Source organism: Orbicella faveolata, unplaced genomic scaffold (assembly GCF_042242905.1).
Source record: "Orbicella faveolata isolate gen_17 unplaced genomic scaffold, um_ofav_v1 contig_24, whole genome shotgun sequence".
Classification (NCBI taxonomy): Eukaryota; Metazoa; Cnidaria; class Anthozoa; order Scleractinia; family Merulinidae; genus Orbicella; species Orbicella faveolata.
The window spans coordinates 29,539,508-29,559,431 of record NW_028301552.1 but is presented as its reverse complement, the minus strand read 5'-3'; the positions used below and the strand labels follow the sequence as shown (position 1 = coordinate 29,559,431).

The 19,924-nt window shown below is 39.4% G+C and overlaps 1 protein-coding gene across 1 annotated transcript; it reads left to right on the top strand.

Moving 5' to 3' along the window:
* The first annotated feature begins 772 nt into the window (after positions 1-772).
* On the top strand, positions 773-19,558 carry LOC110065499 (SNW domain-containing protein 1-like). Its single transcript, XM_089292792.1, has 17 exons — positions 773-850; positions 932-1,007; positions 1,132-1,206; positions 2,360-2,403; positions 2,665-2,695; positions 5,953-6,048; positions 8,778-8,873; positions 11,949-12,160; positions 13,517-13,586; positions 14,410-14,475; positions 14,665-14,781; positions 16,294-16,429; positions 17,017-17,116; positions 17,854-17,971; positions 18,101-18,261; positions 18,466-18,630; positions 19,041-19,558. The coding sequence occupies exons 1-17, from the start codon at positions 837-839 to the stop codon at positions 19,075-19,077; spliced, it is 1,614 nt and encodes a 537-aa protein (XP_089148918.1). The 5' UTR covers positions 773-836; the 3' UTR covers positions 19,078-19,558.
* Positions 19,559-19,924: the final 366 nt, after the last annotated feature.

Sequence of the window (19,924 nt, the reverse complement as noted above, 5' to 3'; positions counted from 1 at the left end):
GTACAGGTTGGAATTTCAGAATGTGACAGCCGTTGGCCGTATTAACGAGCTAGCCGCGGTAACGGGGGTTTTCCCATAAAAAATATATATATGGCCCCTTCTCTGGGACAAAAAAGTGGTCGTACAAATAACGAGGTGATCGTAAGGCACAGTATTCTATCCTCAGCTTAACCCCTGGGGGAGGAGATTTTGGTGTGAATTTTACGCCCTATGCCCCAGGGATTTAGTAGGGTTTTTTCCGCCTGAAAACAAATCCTCGGAGGTTTCCCGGAGATGAATGCCCGGGAAAGCCAATGGTAAGTGCATAAATCGGAGAAGGCAAGCGCTCGTGGAGCTCTCGGCGCGGCCTGCGCGGCCAGGCCGCGCGAGCAACAGTGAATTAGCAATTAAACAGCATGCTGAGTCCACGGACCACAAAATCCACCAGCAGAGACTCCCAGATCCTCGAACGCGCTGTTACCAACTATCACAAGAGGCTTTTCTAGGAGTCATGGCTTTCAACTTTGAACAGTTCTACCGGAGAGGAAACCGCTCCCTCGGGCTTACTTACCGTTTATTAAAAGATCAATAAAACGGCAGGAAGCGGGGTTGTAGCGCAAGGAATGATGAAGGTGGACAGGAGCCACTCGAAATTCAGTAAAGAAAAAAAACATGATCTGATTAAAAATATCTTAGAGAAGTTTGTAAACACTTGCTGGAATTGCTGGAATCTCTGTTAACAACCTCGTTCCCAGGGTCCTCACTCTTTCTAGAGGACCCTGGAAACGAGTCAGATTGTCGCTACGCGGGGACCTCTGGGAATGGCAATGAGTTGAACGTTTTGAGAACGCAGGAAAATGTCTTTGGCGAGGTATGATTTCTCAGACGTTTTCCGATCTAAGAGATATGTCCGTTAGATTTTGCTAACACAATTCATTCTTAACAATTTCAGTCTTCTTCCGGCACCATTACACGTGCCTTATCGTGAAAAGGACGAAGACGATGATTTAGAAAAAGCCTACAAAGAGGTTGGTGTGTGGTGTTTGATTTGTCGGCCATGTTGGATAATTTATCAGCGTCGTGAGGCTTTCATCATTGATCGATCCCAATATTTAGATTTTTTAAGATTAATACTGGCGATCTGTTGTTTAGTTAAAGGTTTCAGCTGTTAAGAAAGAGCCTCCGCCTTACGGACAGCGACATGGCTGGATTCCAAGGAAACTGGAGGTTTGTACAGTCATAGATGAATTTAAAGCCATGTATTGGATGTAATAGTGCGAAACATGCTTATTAAGTTTACATTGGTTTTATATAAAGCTATGTACTGAATGTAGCTGTATTTCTCGTTGTCAGACGCTAATTCTACCTGTGCTATACAGTCATTTAATTTAACTTTGTGCATTATCCAAGTGTATAAGAACGAAAAGTTACCTCTAATCAAAAGCGTAGTGTATGGCATGAAGCATTTACTTCAGCACGGAGGTTTCGCTTTTCGCATTTGTTATTTTTACTCGATGATGTTTTAAGTAGAGGTGATGATAAGCACAAGTGCTGCATGGGTTTCACTTCAGTGTGAGGTATAGATGGTTGTAATCCCAGATTGTATGGGCAGTATTCCAAGGCAATGTCATTCCGCATTTGATAATCATTCATGTGGGCCGGATTGCTGATGTTATTTCCTATAGCCAGTGAGCAGTCTTAGCTTTAAATTATCTTTGCATGCTTAAGTCTGTGTTGGGGCAAGTGCCTCATACTGCCATATGGACATACCTGTCATGTTCAATCAATTAAAACTTTTAGTCGTTAACAGTTGATATCAATTGGTGGAAATTAATAAATTGTATCGCAAATCATTAAAAATTGATTAAGTGATACGTCGTGAGTAATTGCTAATATTTTTGATTTTTAAAATCCATAGCTTCTCAAACATTTATGAGTGTTTTTTAATAGAAAATGTTTCAAAAAAGAATGTGAATGTGAATAATCTTTGTCATATAATCAGTAGTTTTCAGACCTGCTAATCTGCATACAAGTAGCACCTTCAAAGCCTTCATCAAAGAAATTTAATCTTTTCACACCTGCCTATTTGCTCCCCTGTAGCCTGTGAATGCAGACGTATTTCCGGCAGTTGACAGCTGGTAATATGTCTGTATATGCAGGCTAACTCCCCTGTAATTCTACTGTGGAATGACATTCACAGTCGTATCATTTCCAACTCCCTCTCTTTTGCCTTGCACTGGAATGATGGTGTTCTTGTTGGCTTTTACCAAAGAACAAAAATCAGATTGACCATGATATTGAAAAGATTGCGATACACTAACACCAATATTTAAATCGTTGTGAAATTTGGAATCATTTCTTTTTCTGATTCAATCTGCAGGATTTTGGTGATGGTGGTGCTTTTCCTGAAATCCACGTGGCCCAGTATCCTTTCATTGAATAAACCTCTTAATTTAGTTACTGAGTTAAGAAAACACATGACGCCTTCACACACTCTGATTAGAGCGCGCATAGAGGAAAGTAGCAATTGAGTATATAGAGTACAGAACGTGGTTGAGTGGTTTTACCACAATAAGTGCCTGCTTTGCAAGGCTAGTATACAAATGTATGTGTTTTGTATTATATTGAGTTGCAAAATTAGACTGAAGCTGGTACCATCAGCTTTCCTTAATAAGATTCTTTTAGATATCCTTTGGATATGGGACGTAAGAAAAAGGTCAGTTAACTGATATGTCTAAAGGAACTAAATGCCTTGATGATAGTTTTCCTCATTAACATACAACTTTGCACAGAGAAGGCGTCACTCTAGATAGGAAGTGACTACAAACATTTAAAGAGCTTGTGAAACTTAGTAGTTGGTAAAATGTTTGGCTCTTTGGGTGTAATATTCGAGGAGAAATTGGCTTTCAAAAAAAGGAAAATTTCTGGGTGGAAAAAGCACTTATGAGCTCATACATTCTTTGTGAAATTTTGAGATTCTAAATTCCCTTTCCACACAAAGTATTCAATGCATCGGGCTCAAATTCCTTAAGACAATAATAATTATTATTGTGCTGTGCACTTTCAATATTCAGAACTAATGTTTTTGTAGAGCCTCCATCAGAAACTGTATCACTTATGCTAATGAGGCAAATATTGTAAACAAAAGATTCTCCTACATGTATATGCTCTGTACAGATTCCTTCAAAACTAAAGTCACATATATGGTTGATTATGGTAACCCTAGTGAAATTCATTTTAAGTACTGCAAGATACAAGCATAGTCAACTTTCTCTTTATGTTCACCTCTGTAAGGCAGATACCTGGTATTGGTCCTGGCTGTTTTTCAGTTATTTGACTAATTACCAGTAAACTAGATATATATAAGACAGACACCTCTCTAACTCAACTAAGGCAGACAACAGTCAATGCACATTTGAGAAGTGCTTTTCCTAGAGAAAAATACTTCAAAACAAAATATACATGTAGGTTGTGGAATATTATAGCACATAGCTTGGCAGAGGAAAATTTGTATTACATACCATAAACACTGGCGTATAAGCCACAGCTTTTTGCTCAAAATTTTCGTATCAAATTGGGGGTGCAGCTTATCTGCGAGAACATCTGGACACCATGCCGTAAATTTGCATAAATTAACACTTTTCAGTGAAAATTTGACAGTCTGTATAGACCTGTGTAGCAAAATAATAAGAACTTCATAAACCGATACAATACACATTGATCATTGCTTTTGAGAGTTTGGTGGCTCCTAAAAGAGCCGTTTTTCTTCAAATTAAGCATCCATTAAACCTTCTTTGTCACAAAAGCTTTTAACCAGTTTACATTGTAATGTTGCCTTTCTTGAGTAGCTGAACGTCACTCAGTAGGGAATCTCCATTCCACCACAAAGTTGTTTACAGTGCCACCAATGACTGCCGACCGTTTCTTCATTACTGCCTGGTTACTAAACTACGAATGAACTAACAGAAACATTCATGTTGTTGTATGTAAATTCTACTGAGAAATGGGCAGGAATGAAAAACACTGGATTAAAAATACTAAAGAAAGATCAGATTTATGTCTAAATCGTATTTTCACTCTATCTCAGTGCTGAAATAATAGGTAAGAGTTTTAGTATTTTCTGTTTTAGTGAGTTAATATGCGGGTTGACGCATTCAAGAAACTTGAAGAAATAATGCATGTACATGCAAGACATCTTTCTCAAGATTCCACTGTTGATTTATTTTAATTTCTTTCCAGATTTCTTTTTCCAAAATTTAAATTGCCAAACTCAGGGTGTGGCTTATCTGCGAGTGCGGCTTATACACCGGTGTTTACGGTAACCAAATACATTACTCCCTGTTTAAGACCAGACATCTTTTGGACAGAGGTGTATTCATCGTACATAGGTTCAACTATATTATCTCAAAATAACACTTTTTGCTAGACTACGAGTAGTCCCTCTTTCGCTTAGTCCGTCGTGCGTGACGCAAAAGAAATTCGTGAGAAAAAAATGGCCACGCGAAATCCTGGGGGCTAGGAGCGCGCGAAAGGAAGGACTACCTCCTAAGCCCAAGAGTTTGCCCTTTCACGGCCGAGTGATTTTTCGGTGTAGGATTTCTCATCTTGACGTCCTCTTATTATCGCCTGTTATCAATAGCCCCAGGAGATCTGAATAAAATTGCTCTACTCTACTCTTCAAGTAGCCAGGCAAAAACATATGCCGCGAGAAGTATATCTTCGTTCAGTGTTCGTTCAGCGAAACTGCCAAAGAAGTTTTAAAAAGAAGACAGCAAAAGAGGCCTCTTGTAACGATTTTCGCTGCGTCTAAAAGTTATTGCGAAAATTTTAACAGAGTTTCGACCGAGAATTTATTTACATTATACATTATACATTATACATAGGAGATCATCCAACTGCGGTGAAATGTTTGCCGATAGCAGCGGAAAATTTCAGGTGAATGTTCGGTTTCAAGTAAGAGCCCGGTTCAATCTTTCAAATGGACGGCAGAAAAAGGCCAAGCTCAGTGAATTTATAGTCGCTGACTTAGACGATGCTGTTGAGCGGCGAAATCACTAACACGCTCGCAGTCGAGTTGGAGGCAGAAAGCTTTGCCAAACAAAACACTGGATAAATTTAAATCTTTCCAAAGCCTGTTGGCAGATTCGCAAGAACATCACGGCTTGCGAAGCTCGAATCCAACGCTTCGATTTGCTCTGGTACCGCTTCGATTTGCTCCGGTTCCAAAACATTCCTGCAAGACGTCACAGGTATCTCGAATGTTGACAACACGTTGTCAACGCTCCTAACATAAGCCAATCATATTTTTGCGTTGTGAGACCAACGCATAATTCAAACTCTTGGGCTTAGGCGGTAGTCCCTCCTTTCGTGTGCTCCTCGCCTCCAGGATTTCGCGCGGCCATTTTTTTCTCACGGTTTTCTTTCGTGTCACACTCGACGGACTAAGCGAAAGAGGGACTACTCGTAGTCTAACTTTTTGCCTCATTAATATATGCTTATCACCATCTGATGACACTAATAAAAGAAAAACTCCGAATATTGAAAGGACATAACAGTTTCAGTTATCTCAAAAAAAAAATTGGAGCCCAATACACGGAATGGTTTCGGAGAAATTCTCTTCTAAAAACTTGAAATTTTACAGAGAAATGTATGGCTCATTAACTTTTTTGCCACACAGCAATTTTGCAATTTTTGATGGCTGATTTTTCCTTCAATATTGCTTGCAAAGAACTGAAAATTGCACAAATTGCTCAACTTAATCAACTTTTTCAACTTTTGCATTTAGTTCATATATACGGCCACGGCTTCTATGAGTCAAGTCGTATGCTAACGAGGAAAAATGTAAGCAATGACGTCAGCAAAGATTCACCTTTACTGTTAAGATTTGTTATATAGACAAACATGTTTCCTGTGATCATTTTCTTTAAATGGAATTCTTGTGTGGATTTAACATGCAAAGCTTTCTTTTCGCAGCCTGCGTCAAGTACAAATGCACTACCAGTGCAACTGGATTCACAAGGCAGAGTGAAGTATGATGCTCTGGTCAAACAGGGTCAGCGTAAGGACAAGGTAATCATCCATCAATACTGTTCTTAAGATTTTAATTAATTGTGTATGAATGTGATGTACGAATTGTGTATGAATGTTACTTAATGAGCCTAATATGAAAGTATATACACACATTCTCGCCCCCAGAGGCCACGCTCCTTTTGGTCAGCAACAAGAATCACGACCTCTGGATAGGTCCAGTGAGATTCCAGTTCTGATTGGCTTTGCAAACACAATAGAATGAGACTGGAACCAATCAGATTTGTCAGACTTGATTCTGAGCATACCCAGAGTGACGGGAAGTATGTGAATCGCGTACTTCCAGTGTTGGACATGGCCAGAGGTCGTGATTCTTGGTACTGACCGAAAGTGGCATGGCCTCTGGGGACGAGAATGATATACACGCTGCACAGTTCACACACAATCCACATTTCTTAAGTACATGTATGGTACTTAGTTATGTACATGTACACATAATATAGAATGTACATGTTTTTCAACAATTGTTGCACTAGAATATTGTATTTGTCTTTCTCTTGATGATCTTGTAAAGGGGATTAAAACAGTGTACTGCATAAGAGGGGTGTTTCACTGTAGGTGGAAGGCAGAATCAAAAATACAGTATCGCTCAGAAGAAACCTACAGTACTGATCAGAAGAAACCTAATAGGGAACGCTTGACAGACATGTTCTGCTGCCATTCCATGTGCGTTCCTGTTCCCATTCTTTATCCATTCTGTATCCATTCTGTACCCGTTCCACATCTGTTCTCTATCCATTCTGTTCTGTTCTGTTCCAGTTCTGTTAGTGTTCCATCAGTAAGTATTCTCGGAACTCGTTCAGAAGAACGAGGTTTCTGAAAACTCGTTTACAAGAATGCTTCCAAGGAATTAGCAACACTTGGTTAAAACTGTCGTCCTATGCAAGAATACAAACAATAAACTTACATTTTTGTGGTGAAAATCCAGTTACATGAAAAATTCAGGAAGAAGATGCTTTGTAACTTGAAGACCAGTGAGGGAGTCTTTTTCTAAAATGATACAAAGCGACTGGTAGTCAGTGTGTGATTGTGCGAGGAAAGGATAAAGTAACCAGCTTGCCAAGCACTTTCAACGCCATCGATGAAGAAATGTAAGCAAAAGACGAACTTTCAACTCTTGTGTTTACATGAATACTTTAAGTGAGATTTAACATTGAAGTATCACCGAAAACTGTTCGGCGAATGTGGCAGAAACTTGGCCGGAGGATGGGAGCAGTACTGCCAACAAGCCTTTTCCATCCATTTCCTTATTTGGATATTACTTGGGCTAACAAAATGGCCGCAATGAACACAAAATGGACGTAAAGATGCAGAGAAGAAGCTTGCTTAGTGCATGTAAGCAGAAAGGATATGGAATGGATATGGAACGGATACGGAATGGATAAAGAACTGGAATGTGTGTGGAAAGGCAGCAGAACTCTTTCTGTCAAGCATTCCCTGTTAGGTTTCTTCTGATCGGTGCTGTAGCTGCCTGAGGATTTGACTTTTCTTGATTTTTTTTTAGGTGCAAGAACCATGTTTGGTTAACTTGTTCTCTCTCTAGTGCAACCCAACCCCTGTAGTCTGACAACAACTGTCAACCAGGGGATATCACAATAAAATAGCTTGAGATTACACTATACTTAGTCTTCAAGACTTTGACTTACATGTATATGTAATTTTATCCCCAACCCTAGCCTCGATTTCCAGCCATTTTGGGAGTCCAGTTGTTGATCCTCCTTGGTGTGGGGCAAGGAACGCGGGCTCACAAACAGCTGGATATCGAGCCTACATGTACTCCAACCCCAAACCCCAGGAAAATGTGTGGTTCCAAAGAGACAGAGCTGTACTTGCTTAATTAATATGTAGAATTTGTTTTAGAACAAAATTACTTAGCTCTTATTAACCGAGCAGGAGGTCTGTATGGGAGAATCTTGACCGAGGTTGTGAGTACATACCGAACCCAGTGAGGTCTGTACACATAACCAAGGTCAAGATTCTTCCATACAGACTGACTAAGCTCGGTTAATAACATGTTTATTATATGGCAAAGAAGAATAACTTAACTCGTTAATGTAACTGGTTTGTACTAGCTGGCATTTTGCTTACGAACAGCGATGACCTGAACTTAATCCTACCAAAGTTTGCTTGTCCTCTTTACCTTTTTTTTCTCATCGGCCTTTTGGCACTTCTATAAATAAATGTTGTTAGAAGAAAATAGTCAATGATTTTGCATTTTAATTGGCAACTTTTTCTTCACAAAACATTACCGGTCTAGATGGAAAAATCAAGACCGCTTTCAATTTCGATTTCAGCCAATCAAATTCGTGAATTTGGTAGTTCCCAGTCCTTGTGAGACACAGCCACGTATAGGCCTTTATATACCACTCCTTGTGAATATCACACCACTTGACGCCGACCAGTTTACTCAAGACTGTTTTTTCCTTATTGTTTATATCGTTGTTTAAAATAGCGTGTGACATTTTCTTATATTCGTTGGCTTGTAACCTGTATTCAGCGTGTCTCAGATTCTTGTAAATAAACTCAATCATTGCTGGCGGCTCCCTCCACTGTTTGTCGTATTACTTGTCTCCTCTACTTATAATAGAAATGTTTTCTATTTGGCTGAGTGCAGCAAAATAGAATAGAAATGTACTTAACACACCATCATACAAGTAGATAAGTGTCTTGCTGAGTAGGCGTTCAGTGACAATTCACCTTTGTGTCCTTAGGTTGTTCATTCAAGATTTCAGGACCTAGTTCCAGTTCATTTAAAAGATGAAGGTGACCCAGACTTAGACAGACCATCTGAAGAGGATATTGAAGAGGTAGAGCAACTGAATTACATACAATTTCTACAGGGTGCAAAACTGCATTTAACATATTTTCTGTTCTACTGGGTTTGTTCAAGAGGCCAAGCCCTATTAAGGCCTGGCTTGCATGCATGCATCTTCTCATGCCCTTCACCAGCGGCATGGTTTTTTGTTTGTTTGTTTGTTCTGAGTTTTGGCCAGATTTGATTTACCTGCAGCTGATCAGACAAGACAAACTTTGTTTTCACATTTGATGGTCAATTTAACGTCTCGTCTTGTCTTGACCGAGACTTGTGAAAACTCCGAACTTTCAAGAAGTTCACTGTCTATTTCACAGTCCAAAATATTTTAACTCTCTTCCTCTTGACATCACTGGCTCTTCATCTCAAGATTGCATCCTTTAGGAAAAAACTTAAAATATCTATTATCAGCCAAATGACTAATTCTGTTAAGCATACAAATATGGCTTGTCAATACGTCATTCAGGGATCCATATTTGCAGTCGTCCGGTCGTCCTTGACGACTAAAAGATCGTAGCCTGGACTACGAAAACAATACCAATACTCATGCGCTGGACGAGTTAAGTTTGACTCTATCAGAGAAAAAAGTCATTTCTTAAATTTGCTTATGAATTCCCTACATTCTGGCCACTTTTCATCCATTTGGAACTTTTAGAAAACAGAGAAAGATTTACAGCTTCCTTTCACAAAAATACACTGTATGAAGTCATCATTTTGGTTGGCCATCTTGGATAATGTGGTATTCTCCATCAGGGCTCAAAATTAACTTTTCAGCTTGCTAGCCCAGTGGCTAGTGACAGGTTTGGTTCACTAGCCAAAACAAATTTTTTAATAGCCAGACGCAGACATTTGCAAACATAGGCATTGATGTTATAATTAGAGTCGTCGCTTAACAATGAAAACCGAAGTTTTTTCTTCCGTGAGAAATTCCCACAGAACTTTGCAACTTTTCAAAATGCTGATTCATGATTTCTCATGAACACAACAATTCATTCCATTAACTTTATTTACAAGTTGCAAACATAGACATCGATATTATATAGGCATCATTCAAATTTTCGAACTACTGCGAATTTTTTAATTTTTTGAAAGTGTACGTGACCTCCAGATGCTACGTGCATCAAACATGATCCCTAGAGTTCTGCATGATTTCACACATGACTTACCATTAGCAGCAAGCAGTTCATTTGTCGTTTGTCACTTTTTAGTAAGGGAAAAAAACAAACAAAAAAGTCAATCATTCTTTCGCATTTTAGTAATTTAAAGGTCTGGTTTGCACCAATAAATTATAAATGATATTCATTACAGCCAATGTTTTAAATTCTGCACGCTTTGACTCGATTTCGTTTTGTGAAAAATTTGAAATTAACTTTTAATTGGTTTCCTCTGGGCCTCCAGTGTTCGCAAATTTTCATTTTCACTAGCCAAAATGGCTAGTAAAGCGCAAAAACCACCAGCCAAAAAGGAATTTTTACTAGTCTGTGGCTAGTTGGCGACCGTTAGTCTTGAGCCCTGTCCATGAATGAAATTATTGCAGGCTCAATTTTCATTTTGTCACCCACTGATGCTCTGTACTGCACCTGCATCCTCGGAAATAAGTTGTGCAATCGTATCGGCTGTTTTGATCAGGGTGTGGCATTTACATGTAGTAGTAATGTCAACACTTCAAATAGCAAGCCAAATACGAGCAGAAAGAGCAAAAGCATTCCTTTCAGCCTTCATGGCAGTCAAAGAAGCCTTGGTTTTTATTTGTACCTGCAGTGGATTTTCTGTGTCTGCCGACAGCCTTAACTATGGAGACTTGGAGACTGGTCACGAGAAAACAATAAAAAAGTAAACTTTCCGTTTACATGCTGCTATGTTGCCATTCTTCCCTATTGAACAGGCAAGTAAAATTTTGCCAGGGCAAGTATGTCATCTGGCATACTTGCCCAGCTGATGACTCAGGGAAAAAACCAATATGGATCCCTGTTCACTATGATAGTGTATAGTTTTGGTCATCTTACTGTATATTTCTTGGGGAGAACCTAAGTTTGCAAGGCCCGTGGTTTTTTTTAAGTTCCCTCGCAATTTTTTCTCTATTTTTTGTATACTAAAAATTGTGATTTCTTTGTATCTTTTTTTATGGCAAATAAAAATAAAGTTTAGTTGCATGTTTAGTGCCAAGCTTATAGTCAAAGACTCAAGGGATTTGCTTCCCCAAGTACTACATAATGATGTACTGTAGGTTTTCAAAGTCAACCTGGGTAGGTTTATCCCAAAGTAAGTGTTCAGAGATTCTGATGACAGATGTTGTGACAATTTCCAAACATTCCAAACTTTTTCAGAGTTCAGTCCCAGGATGTGTTGTGCAAAACATGAGGTTGAAAATAAAATTGTGAAGCAGTGTCAGTGACATGTACTTGGACTTTACTTTTCTTGCATTAGTTTAAGTTAACATACTTAGGGCTGGTGACTGGTGGATGCGAGACTGTGAGAAGGCGAGACTAGCATTTTTCTTTGCAAGCCTGAGACATTTTGATTTTTTAACTGGGGAGACAGATCTCAAAGTTTCTTTTATTAATGTGGGGGCAAGATTAAAGACTCTAAGAGGTTCAGACTTCATTTTCTAGAAACAAACAAATCAGGGCTTCAAGAGTAACAAAAAATCAAGACGTGGTCTCTGTGACAACTTTGTGAGAAAATCAAGGCTGTGAGACGCACATAACTGCTAAAAAATGAGACTGAAACCTGAGAAATCGAACGAAAATTTTGCGAGAGCCCTGGTTTTGAAGTACCATTTGCCTCTCCTATATTTGTGAGAGGCCAAACTTGTAGGAGGGCAAACAACATAATTTGTGAATTAAACAAAGTTTGTTGTATTTAATGAAATAGATTTACAGAGATGTGGCACTATCTTGGATGAGTATATTAGATAAAAACTATTCTAATTAATTGTAAAGAAACTGGTCAGGGAATTCTCAGTAATTTACTGATGCTACATGTACATGCAATAGTCTGATTTTTATAGATGCATGTAGTTTAAGAACACCTCTGTTACATAATGACCTGTTTTGCCGTCTCTATGCAGACAACAAGAAAGACTAGAGAAGCACTGGAAAAAGAGGTGACTACGAGAATAGCAGCTGCACAGCCAACCCAAGTTGCACAGAAACCCCAGGCAGCACAGTACATCAGATACACCCCCTCCCAGCAGGGATTGGCTTTTAACTCAGGTGCTAAACAGAGGGTCATTCGCATGGTAGAAATGCAGAAAGATCCAATGGAGCCACCAAGATTTAAGTATGTTGGTGAAGATACAACTGAAGGGGTTTGTGGAAAAAAGCCCTAGGTGACTCCTGATCTCATGCCAAATTCTCTTTTTTTTCATAGAAGGAAATAGAATGCATTTTGTTAGGAGAATCTTGCAGTCTATCAGATGTCACTTAGGGTCTTTTTCCATGCACACCTTCAACTGTAACTTAAGGATAACCTCTATAAATGTAGATATGGTTCAAAATTGTGCACAATTGTTTGGAGACAGACCGTATCTTTCACAACAAGTAAACAGCTGTCTAATAGATGGGGAAGCTTTCAAGAAACTGTTTCCCCCTGACAGGGAAGAAATAATTATGTTTTTTTAATGAAACTCACAATTGAAAAATATGTGTAATAAAAAAAAAAACTTTATATCTGTTAGGAGGACACTTGGCAATACTGAAGTACAGATAACTTGGATAATATTGGTATATGTGTCAATTTTCATCCGTGTGTTGACTACAATGTATATACGTATGTGCAGGTCTACATGTACATGTATCTACATGGTCTGAGCATAGCTGAAAAGTGGACACACCTGCTAGTTTTATCCAAGCAAGACATGCAAAGAAAGTCGTGTCCGTTAGCTAGCCCAAGGCTTGTGGTTTTTACCGTGAGTTTTTGCAAGTGAAGATTTTTGGGGGCAAAAATTGAGAAAATTTCTTCAGATTTATGTGTTATTGACCAAGCATGAGGTCAAGATGGCTGGACATTGGCCAAGTTCTTTTAGACAAGTGAAGGATTGCATCCACTAGTCCTACTGCAATTAACCCTGGGCTTTTGGACACAACTTTCTTTGCACGTTCCCGTTTTTGGATGATACAGGGCGTGCAAATGTTAAAGGGGGTTTTGAAAACTGCAGAGAGACATCATTTCTAAGAGATATCATAGTTTTGGCTGTGTCACTTCACACAAGAAAATATTGAATGAATGAATGGTTTATAGCATGTGATGTAGATCATGTCTAAATTGTAACAATTTAAGACGTATAGTCCTTAACACAGCTTGCATAATAGTACCCAGTGACAGATTCACTAGCCATAACAAGACTTTATTCAGTTTTTGCAATCCCCCTCCCACTCAAAATAATATCAACTGATATAATGAGTTACACTCTAGGCAGCGGGTTAATTAGACATAAACACTGCATCTGAATCACATGTAGCTACATGTATTATTTGCTGGCGTACAAGGGAAGTTTTGCCACCTATACAATTCTTGTTTCATACTAACTGGTGTAAGACTGAGATTTAACAAAAACTGTGCTTTAATTTTCGGTCAAATGGGAAATGGTCCATAATTAAATGTAGTGTGCTAATAAAATTATCTTCTACTTTTTAGGACAAACAAAAAGATTCCCAGAGGTCCGCCGTCACCTCCTGCTCCAGTAATGCATTCACCAAGTAGAAAGGTATGGTCAAGTACGGTGAATTACAGAAGCATTAGTCATAGTCATTTCAGTGCATCACTAAGTTTCTTATAAGAAAAGAAGGTTTTATCACCATTTCCACAAACAACATATATACAGCTTAATGAATTGCATTCATGTCAAATTTGAGTTGTTTTGCTTTGAAAAAAGAATGAAAAAGAAACGCAAATCACCTGCAGTAGAACACCACTTTGGTTAAATGCACATGTACAATGTACATTACACAGCTGTGTCAAATTGTGCCAGCAGCTGACAGTGTTGCCACCTACTGTACATGTGCAGTAAACTGTTTGTGCCTTCTTCATTCACTGGAGTTCACTAATCCTGACTAATAATAAAGCCATCACTTGACGATGACTGTCTGTTATTTCCAGCCTGCGACTTCAAATCATTAAAATATTTTTGTCCAGACACAGGATATGTGCAGTATGCATTATCAGTTAGAAATATGAAACATTTTCCATGCTTCTGTAGAGATACAGAAACATGAGTGGACGTTTGGGAAAATGAGAAATGCTGTCTGGGAACACAAGCTGCATGCGAGTGTTTCCACAGCTTTTTGAGTGGTCTAAAAAAACGTTTGTTTTATAATAATTTGTTTTATGATAATTTGATCAATACCTGGAGAAAATCTTTCTATTTCTTTTTTAAAACACTGCAAGGAAAGGAAGTAAGTTCTCCTTTCTCACACCATCATTATGTGAACAGCTCAAGTGTGCTGGTTCTGTTCTCATCGAATTGCACAAGAAAAATGTTGTTAAATAATTGCATTTGTATTGACAAACAGGTTTTCCCTCATTTTCAGGTCACTGTTAAGGAGCAGCAAGAGTGGAAAATCCCTCCCTGTATTTCCAACTGGAAGAACGCAAAGGTAATAATCACTGATAGAACAAATCTCACTCACAGCTCAGTTTGGTTATTGTTTTTATTTATTATTTTTTTCTAAATGTTTTTTTTTCTTGGTGGGGTGGGGAGGTGGGGGGTCACACTGACTTCACTTCTTAAACAGTTCTCATTCCACAAGATATTTGTCTGGAAATTATTTTGTTGTTGTTTGCAGGGGTACACAATTCCCTTGGACAAACGTTTAGCAGCAGATGGGCGAGGCCTTCAAGATCCGCATATTAATGACAAGTTTGCCAAGCTGGCTGAAGCGTTATACATAGCAGATAGAAAGGTGAAGAAAGAGTTTCTAATGTGTTGTCATTGATTTTAATAGTCTTAAAAGTTTTAATGGATTGTTATGTGAGTGAAGATTGCAATCAGGGAAGGAACAAAACAATTGAAAACCACATGCCCAGTGGGCTTGCCCCCACTAAAACATTACTTGCCGACATGGGCCAGTATGGAAATCAGTGGACAAATGCGAACAAAGTATGCTTGGATTCTTAATTAATCCTAACCTAATGGTTAACTAATCTTGCAGTCTTAAGTTCTGAAATAACTTCTGACTGGAAATTATCATTTATCAAGTTGGCATTTTTATTCAGACAAACAAGACTACACTGTGTACTGAGGTTAATTTCACTTGCCCACCGGGCCACTGTACTTTTACTTTTACTTGCCCAAGAGCAAAATTTACTTGCCCAGGGCAATCGGACCTGTTTTTTCCTGCCTTGGATAGCATTATTGCTCTTGATGAATGAGGTTTTGGTGTTTGAATACAGTAGAATAGGCCCTTTGCACAATCCAGTCACTTGGTACAAAATCACACATGCTGGGATGCAAGTTGCACACTGGGACTTCCAAAACAAAGCAACTCGTACCAGTCCACCTTGACCTGCCTTTGTTTTGAAAGTCCCACTGTGCAACCTGCATCCCAGCATGTGTGATTTTGTACCATGTGACTGGATCGTGCAAAGGGCCTATTCTGTTTTAACACCAACTGCATTCATAGCACCACATTATTAGTTCATTAATGGACCCTATTTTTACAGTTTTGTCTCTGAAAACTTATCAAACCAACTACTGTGTACCTCATTAATTAAGTCACAAAAGCAGTGGCATACATGTAGTTAATAGGGGATTGATCTCCTGATCAACTACAGTCGAATGTCTTTAACACTGACAGCGTAAGGCCAGAGCTGAGTGTCTATATTATGGAGGTGCCTGTATTATAGAGGAATAGATTTATCTTTTTTTTTTCCCGTGGTACCATGTTAGCCTGCGGTAGGTAGCGTCTGCGATGCAGGCTAGCACCATGTGAGCTGTCCATGTTTCAGAGGTGTCTGAAGGAGAGTTTTAACTGTAGTCTGAATTCTGAAGCTGGCTTGGGTCATTTTGTCGAGTTCTGAGGCAAAACAATGCAGCTTTCACGGTTTTATTGTCCCTTCCCTTCCCAAAAGAAGGTGTTGGGGCTATGTAGGCTCATCAATATTTTAACAGCTTGCTTTATATCACCTTGACAATTAATTTTAGGATAAAAAGTAATTCTTGCCAACGTTTACAGCATTAATTGAGCTACTTGTCTCTACTTGGAACAAGAAATATTGAATAAATGTTGAGTTGGATTTTGAATTAGACCTTTCGTAGCATTAGTATGGAACCATCCATTAATATTACGCAATTTATCTGGGTCTGTCAGTGGCCATGTGCATAGACAGGTTTCCATGGTAATTTGATTGTCCTGCAAGGAAAAAAGAAGTAACACTGACGCAACAATGAAGATATATTTTTTATCTTACGTTAGGCTCGTGAAGCTGTGGAAATGAGAGCTCAGCTAGAGAAGAAGGTAGCGCAAAAAGAAAAGGAGAGGAAGGAGCAAAAGCTGGTGGAGCTGGCACAGAAAGCACGAGAAGAACGGGCTGGCATCAGAACTGCAGCAGGTACTTGTAACCTATAGAGTACTGCAAGAGGTATATGACAGTGTCATGGTCCCTCAATACAGTTACATACAAATAGCCATCTGCACGCATTGCTTGCCTGTATTCCTTACATAGCTAAACGAGAGGGGCTATAAAAAAGATTTACTAGACAGATTACAAACTTCGAAGATTTGAACTTCTTGTCTTCATTTTTTAAATTTTCCTTCCTCCCTGGATTTAGTCTTTTCTTCACTTTGACATAGAAAACTGAACATTTTTGTTCAATCAGTGGCACTATTAATCAACAATTAGCCCTCATCAAGGATTAAACTCAAGGTTTAAGTTTCTATCGTGTACAAGTGTCTTTCGTTTCTAATGGTTTGTGGAGTTTGAGATAAGTCAGCATCAAAGCTGGAGAGCAGAAAAACATTAAGCTTCACTGAGAAGTCATGAAATTGAAATCAAAATTCACGCTCATTCTAAATTCGTTTAATCGTGCTTCAAACAAATGAGTTATGTTTGTCCTGTTTTACGTGCACTTTTCTTTTAGTGTTGCTCGTTGCCCCTGTTCTAACGATGTTTTGTTTCTATGATAATCCGCCCCTCAGACCGTTCAGAGGAGGAAAAAGAGAGAGACCAACTGCGTCATGAGCGGCACAAGGAAAGGGAGCGAGACAAAAGAATCTCAAAAGCTGCTCCAGACAAAAGGTAGCACTTTACCTTAATACTTCAACGTCTATTTTGCTCTTCTATAGCTTATACCAAGTGTTTGATTAGTTTGGGAGCAGCGAGAACGAGATTAGCACTAGGAAAAGACGAGTTGAACTGAAATAGGCGAGCCTGGGTTTTTGAAAAAAAAAAAAACCGTTTCTCCAACTTACAGTACGCCTCCCCTTTCTTTTCTTTTCCTACTCGCTGCTCCATACGCAGTTCGCCAGCTAACCGAACACCTAAACCAGGCAAGCAACACAAACCAGATATAAGAGAGTGGGAAAATATAACCAAACATTATACTCCTAAAATTGAGATTCATCATCCCGGCAAGAATAGACTGTTCACAGCCCTCTGTTTTCTCGTAGTTTTATTCGATCGCTGAACGCGCGCGTAGAATCGCGAGAGAGATGGACGTCAGCGCAAAACGGAGGACTTGACTGGGTAGGGGGTGAGGACCAAGTGAACAGTCTAGGCAAGAAGAAACTCCCTTCCTCCCCTTCCCCTCCCTCCCGAAAAAAAAAAATTATCATCACTGATGACGTAACTCTCAACCAGTCAGAAATGCCACAAGGACATACGTAACACCAGGTCATTAGCGTGACGGTTTCTTGTCTGTTTGTGTAGATTGTTTTGTGTGTTACTTGCACGGTGGAGCACGAGATGTACTTTGTAATCCTGGTTATTTTCAGTCCAAGTTTCATAAACTGAATGATACCATCTACTTTCAACAGATCTAAACTTCAACGTGACAAGGAGCGTGACATTAGTGAACAGATTGCGTTAGGCCTGGCCTCAGCCCCACCGTCTCAGGAAGCAATGTTTGATCAACGATTATTTAATCAAAGCAAGGTAAACCGCATTCAGATTTTCATCGAGGCTGCTCGCATGCTTTCTCCATGCACCACCCACCCACTGTTGAGTTTATTTTCTCTGTGTGGCTTCTGCCTCTCTTTAATGTGACTGTATCTCGTCCGTCAGGGCCTGGACTCTGGTTATGGTGGAGATGATGACGTGTATAATGTGTACGACAAGGCCTGGAGACGAGAGGGTAGCACAGCAAATGCTATCTACCGGCCTAGCAAGAATGTTGATCGAGACGTGTACGGTGATGACTTGGAAAACCTCGTGCAGACAAACAGGTGAGTTTCACAAGATGAGGAAGCAAACTCTTGTCGTTGTAAACCAAAGTCATCTACTTTATACTGGATTTCCACAAACTTCTTCACAGTGGCCGTCCATTGGATGGTCACGTGAAGGAATGCGTGACGACCAAATAACGGCAACGAACTATTTGGTCTGGTAGACCTTTTCCAGTTGTGTAAACAGCACTTTTCTGCTCACAGGTTTCAGCCGGACAAGGGGTTCGCGGGCACAGATCGCACTCAGCAGCGTGACGGGCCAGTTAAGTTTGTAAGAGAGAAAGAAGAGGAAGATCCTTTTGGTTTGGATAAGTTTCTTACAGAGGCTAAAAAAGGCAAGAGACCGCTGGACGAACCTTCAAGATCAAGGTACGCGTATCACAATTTTGGATCAGCTGTCATTAGAGCGGTTTTCATTTGAGTGTCGAAAAGTAATGTTTTGCATCACTAACGCCACACGATTCGCTTAAAAACTCGCGCCACTTTTTCATCCAATCAAAAGTAAAACCAAATTCAATCGTGACTCGTTCGCACAGAATTTCCCGCGCTTCGCGTCAGCTGCACGTGTTTGCTTCGAGTCGTTACTAGACCTGACATTTGGTATTTATTTGGTCAGGGAAATTTGATTCTTTTTTATCAACGAAAAGTCAGGGAATTTTGAAAAGTGATTTCTGTGGCAACCATGTTTACAATACCAAACTTAGTACCATCGTTTCTTTCATACAATAAAAACGTTTGTATTATGATTATTTATTTATTTATTTATTTATTTTTTACAGAGACCATGATAGCCGCAGTGCCAAAAGAAAGCGGTGAAACAGTGAAACAACGCAAAATCTTCACAATGCACTACATGTCGAATTGGTGTTCAAGGAAACAACAGAAACGCTTGTCACAAAAAATGTTATTTCTGTCTCCTTGTACAAAACATCTATTTTAATACCGAGTAACTGATAGTAGTGTGTGCATGACTTGAAATTCCCTCAGTGGTGTCACGCACCCGGGGCAACAAGAGCTGTTTTCGCCAAATCTCGAGGAAGTTTCCAAATGCTATCGACAAATCAAAAAGTTGCACAGCACTCGCGAATATTCCCGAGAGTTGGGACGTCATCATGGTGCCGTATGAATACGTCACGATCTGTAGCAGCCTCATTCGTGAGAACCGCGGGCTCACGAATTTCGACGAAGATATACTCGTAGAAAAGAAATGTGCTTGTCCCGATGGGATCATTGTTCGTGTGTACATTACGATTGTTTTGTAGTCTAATCTAAATAAAGAAACATTGTTACGTCTTCAGAGCTGTCGACTTCTTTATGGGATATTAAAATTTATGGATTATATTGGGACGGCCCAAACATTATTGTAAAGAAAATCTGCTAACCTTTAACATGAACCATAATTTAACAGCGAGCTATAGTTTATGTTTATTATTATAATCTGGAGGTCCAGTAACGCCTCAGAGTGACCAGGCTATCCGAGCCCAACCTACCAACTGCGAAGTTGCATCACCTTGATGTACTTCACTCGGCTGTTATCTTTTTCTCCGGAGTGGCCAATCGATGAAACTTGATCGGAAAAGCAATCGATCAATCAGTAAACGTAGTTTGTTTGTGTCGACTGGTATCCCCCAATCCACGACACGGTTTGTTCTTCTCATTTGAA